At 40.1% G+C, this 5,092-nt stretch overlaps 1 protein-coding gene across 2 annotated transcripts in view; it reads left to right on the top strand.

Annotated features, from left to right (window-relative positions):
• brf1a (BRF1 general transcription factor IIIB subunit a) overlaps positions 1-5,092 on the top strand; it is a 206,738-nt gene that overhangs the window by 21,116 nt on the left and 180,530 nt on the right. For both annotated transcript variants that reach the window (XR_004333450.1, XM_032525603.1), the window contains exon 2: positions 2,540-2,748. Coding sequence is in view for 1 of the 2 variants with exons in the window: in XM_032525603.1 (XP_032381494.1) it covers positions 2,565-2,748 (184 nt within the window). In the remaining variant the exon portion in view is untranslated. The remainder of the gene's footprint in view (positions 1-2,539; positions 2,749-5,092) is intronic.

Consider the following 5,092-nt stretch of genomic DNA (forward strand, 5'->3'; position numbering starts at 1 on the left):
GGGAGGTTAATCAAACCTGAGAGAGGTGGAACTCCAGCCTATCATTAGAAAGAGAGGTAACTTAACCTCAGAATCAGTTACTATGGTAACAAGAGCTTGACTGATATATTGGTGGGCTGACATTAGCAGCCAATATTGGGCATTTCCCGATTTATCATATCTAGATTTATAATGGCCAATTTTATATAAAAAAATAATTGAGAACTCAAATAACTAATGTAGGGAAATCTGTTTTTATGGGATTTTTATTTTTAAATATATATTGGATTTTTAAATAACCAAATATTCGGATCGGCCTTAAAAATCCTTTATTGGTCACTATCTAATGGTAACTGAGCCTGTGAACCTAACCTGGTCGGGAGCAGGTTTTCTTCTCTCAATCTCCTCCCTCTGACTCGGCACTCTGTCATTTCCTCATTCATTCAGTCTGTATCAGTCTCTTCCCTCTGACTCAGCACTCTTTCATTTCTTCATTCATTCATTCTGTATCAGTCTCCTTTCTCTGACACAGCACTCTTTCATTTCCTCATTAATTAATTCATTCATTCAGTCTGTATCAGTCTCCTCCCTCTGCTCAGCACTCTGTCAATTCCTCGTTCATTCAGTCTGTATCAGGTGCCTTTTAGCGCAGTTTATCTGCATGAATAAAAACATGTTGGTTTATTAACCGTGTTAGCCAGACTATAAAACGTGTTTTTTTTTTCTGCAGATCCTGTTTTCACCCCTGTGTGTTTAGGTCTCTGTTTTAGCTCCAGAGTGAGACATCTCACTTCTATCCTATCTTTATTAGGAGTCACACATGCTCAGTAGCTCGGCAATGATAGCATCAGCTAGATAACTCTTTCTCCAGCTTTGGTCAGTCCAAGGCAGGATCAGCTGGGAGACTTCTTCTAGACCAGGGCCACTTGTGGAATACCTGCAGAACAGGGACAGGAAGTAGTTCTTCTGGAGATTATTGTCAACTAGTGGCTGTTTGAGCATTGTTTTTCCACTGAGAACGAGCTAGTATGCTAGCATGCTACAGTTAGCCACCTTGTCTCGGCTAGTGACGTAGAAAGCCGTGCAGATTATTATTATTATTATTATTATTATTTATTTATTTTTTCCCACATTTTTAGTTGTGTGGAAGCAGTAAAGAAACCAAATAACTCCCTTAATCCCAGAAAATGTTTTTTTTTTTTCTTCAAAATATGGGCACTTTAAAAGTTTTTGCAGAGTTCCCTAGACACAAACCAGTAAGATACATTAAAGAGTTCTGCAGTAAGCTTTATTTATTATTATTATTATTATTATTATTATTATTATTATTATTGCAGGTGAATGATGTAAACCCTTTTGGAAGAAAAGATTACTAATTATAATTCTGTTAATGACGGTGCTGCAGCCTCAGAATGGGATTAGTAGGCGTAGTACTTTGTCACCCACAGTATTGCACCTAAATTAAATAGATTATAGGTTCAATACCATTTCATGAGTCATATTAGGCAATGCTTATGATTAAATATGTTATACACTATATTGGAATGTACACATTTACTCGAACAGCAATTTTCTCTCACGGAAATCCTCTCTCTTTTGCAGCAGCTGCTGTGTTTTTTTTAACTCGTATGTGTGCGGGAATATTTCCGCCAGCCAGTTTGTTTGTAGTTGTTACCATGGTAATTCGTGGTATCATGGCCCCATTCATGCTGCCTTTTTATTGTGGAGGTGCACATTGCGTTCATTGTTATTGTTGCGTGATGTTATCTATTTGCGTGTGTATTCTTGTGTGTTGTGATCTATTTGTGTGCGGTTTCTTAAGTTTGCAGTGCAGTGGCCTCTCAGGGCCACCATCCTATCCAGTGAAACCATGTATCTCCAGATGTGTTGATGTTGGATGTTTGTGATACACCGAAGGATGTTCCTACATTTGTTGAGAGAATCCTCCTCCTTTTTTAAAGCTAAAAAAAAAGTCTTTAAAACGCCTTTTGGCTCAGCTGGAAACAAACCGTTTTTCCTGAAACAGGACAAAGGGAATAGATACAGCTTCTTTGTAAGGAGACACACAAAACATGTTTGGAACCACTGGTTATTTATACTAATGTTATGTTATGGCATGTTTTAAAAATGTGCAATTTTGATCTGAAAGGCAATCAGGAAGTACAGCTATCAGGTGAATAAAGTTAGGTGCAAACTACAATATTTTCCTTGGAAATTAAGTAATAATTTTTATTTAATAGTAAATGACATGAATCTCTAAAATGTACTTCAGCATACTCACACATTCACACAGACTTTTACTCTCCACCTGACGGTCAACATTAGCATGCACTTGTTAGGGATATTTCAGCCAACTCAACCAACAAGGAAAACATGTTTTGCTCTGACTTCAGAATAAACAAAGTTTAACTCAGAGGGAACCCAGGTTTATGTATGGCTCCTACATGTATACTACTTCAGTAAATGTACTTAGTCTACTCTCCATCACTGGAACTGTACAAAAAAATACATGGAATTGTTGCTTAATGCTGAGATAATTACCCTGATGTTTTCCCATCAAGCTTTGAGGCTCGCCGTCCGCCACCATGAGCTCCAAGGTGTGTAGGAACTGCGGCAGCTCGGACATCGACGTGGACCATGCCCGCGGCGACGCCGTCTGCATGACCTGCGGCTCGGTGCTGGAGGACAACATCATCGTGTCCGAGGTGGAGTTTGTGGAGACGGGAGGCGGCGGCTCGTCGGCTGTCGGACAGTTTGTTTCTGCTGACGGTGAGAGCGTGGAAAAAGATAATCAATATACAATATAGAAAAATGACACACACCGAGGGTTGTAGTGAGGTGCTGATCACTGTGACACTTTTCTTCTTTTTAAAGAAGATGCACAAAACATCTGCTTAATTGTTGCCTGGATAGAACACTTGCCTGTCCCCAGAACACACTGTAAAAAACATCTCCTTACTATCTGCTAGCTGCCTGTCCCCAGAACACACTGTAAAAAACATCTCCTCCTATCTGCTACTGCCTGTCCCCCAACACACTGTAAAAACATCTCACTATCTGTTGCTGCCTGTCCCCTGAACACACTGTAAAAACATCTCCTCACTATCTGCTAGCTTCCTGTCCCCTGAACACACTGTAAAAAACATCTCCTCACTATCTGCTAGCTGCCTGTCCCCTGAACACACGTGTAAAAACATCTCCTCACTATCTGCTAGCTGCCTGTCCCTGCACACCTGTAAAAAAACATCTCACTATCTGTTAGCTGCCTGTCCCCTGAACACACTGTAAAAAACATTCTCCTCACTATCTGCTAGCTTCCTGTCCATTGAACACACTGTAAAACATCTCACTATCTGTTAGCGCCTGTCCATTGAACACTGAAAAAACATCTCACTATCTGTTAGCTGCCTGTCCCTGAACACACTGAAAAACATCTCCTCACTATCTGCTAGCTGCCTGTCCCTTAAACACACTGTAAACATCCCTCACTATCTGTTAGCTGCCTGTCCCCAAACACACTGTAAAAAACATCTACTATCTGTTAGCTGCCTGTCCCCTGAACACACTGTAAAAAACATCTCATCACTATCTGCTAGCTGCCTGTCCCCTTAACACACGTAAAACATCCCTCACTATCTCTAGCTGCCTGTCCCCTGCACTCTGTAAAAAACATCTCACTATCTGTAGCTGCCTGTCCCTGAACACACTGTAAAAAAACATCTCCTCACTATCTGCTAGCTGCCTGTCCATGAACACCTGTAAACACACTCACTATCTGTTGCTGCCTGTCCCCTAACACACTGTAAAAACATCTCCTCACTATCTGCTAGCTGCCTGTCCCCTTACACACTGTAAAAACACTCTCCTCACTGCTGTTAGCTGCCTGCCCCAGACCACGTAAAAGACAATCTCACTATCTGTTAGCTGCCTGTCCCCTGAACACACTGTAAAAAACGCGGTCTCTGTAGACAGCCCAAGGTCTACAAACACCAACAAAAACAAACTGTTCCAACCTGCACCACCAAACAAAGTGTTCCAGCGTTCCTGCCAATAACCGACAAGAAGGATTTGGTGGTGGGGATTGGGGGGTTAGAGCGCGGAAGCGCTTTATTGTTATGGTTTATTATGAAGCTGCAACTACAGATTATTGTCATTATCAATTAACATGCATATATGCAAATATTTTTGTTTTATGGGAAAATGTGAGTAAAAAATGCTCCACATTTCCCAGAGCCCAAGTGGATGTCTGCAAAACTTTTTTCAATTATTTTAATCCATCAATCATATTAAAATCCCCAAATATTCAGTTTACTGTAATGTTTAAACTAATTATCAAAATAGGTGCCAGTCAGTTTAGTTATCAACCTCTTTAGTTTATTATATTGTTCATCTGTAATTTTTATTCATTCATTTTTAAATACAGAATTTGTGCTGAATGAATAGATGACACTTGGTATGAATCTATGATGAGACAGTTTTACGTTTATTTTATGTATTATGCACACTACCGGTCAAAAGTTTGGGGTCACTTCCAAATTTCCATCCCACTCCATTATAGACAGAATACCAGCTGATCTGAGTGAGGGGGATGATCTTTAATGTAATACAGTGCCTTGCAAAAATATTCGGCCCCCTTGAACTTTTCGACCTTTTCCACATTTCAGGCTTCAAACAAAGATTTAAAACTGTAATTCTTTTGTGAAGAATCAACAACAAGTGGGACACAATAATGAAGTGGAACGAAGTGTATTGGATATTTCAAACTTTAACAAATACAAAACTTGAAAAATGGGGCATGCAAAATTATTCAGCCCCCTTAAGTTAATACTTTGTAGCGCCACCTTTTGCTTATGTCTCTATCAGTTTTGCACCACGAAGACTGGACGTTTTGCCATTCTTCCTTGCAAACAGCTGGGCTCAGTGAGGTGGATGGAGAGCGTGTGTAACAGCAGTTCTTTTCAGTTCTGTCCACATTGGATTCAGGTCTGGACTTTGACTTGGCCATTCTAACACCTGGATATGGTTATTTGTGAACCATTCCGTTGTAGATTGTGCTTTTATGTTTTGGATCATTGTCTTGTTGGAAGATAAATCTCCGTCCCAGTTTTAGGTT

The sequence above is a fragment of the Etheostoma spectabile genome, chromosome 9 (assembly GCF_008692095.1).
Source record: "Etheostoma spectabile isolate EspeVRDwgs_2016 chromosome 9, UIUC_Espe_1.0, whole genome shotgun sequence".
NCBI lineage: Eukaryota > Metazoa > Chordata > Actinopteri > Perciformes > Percidae > Etheostoma > Etheostoma spectabile.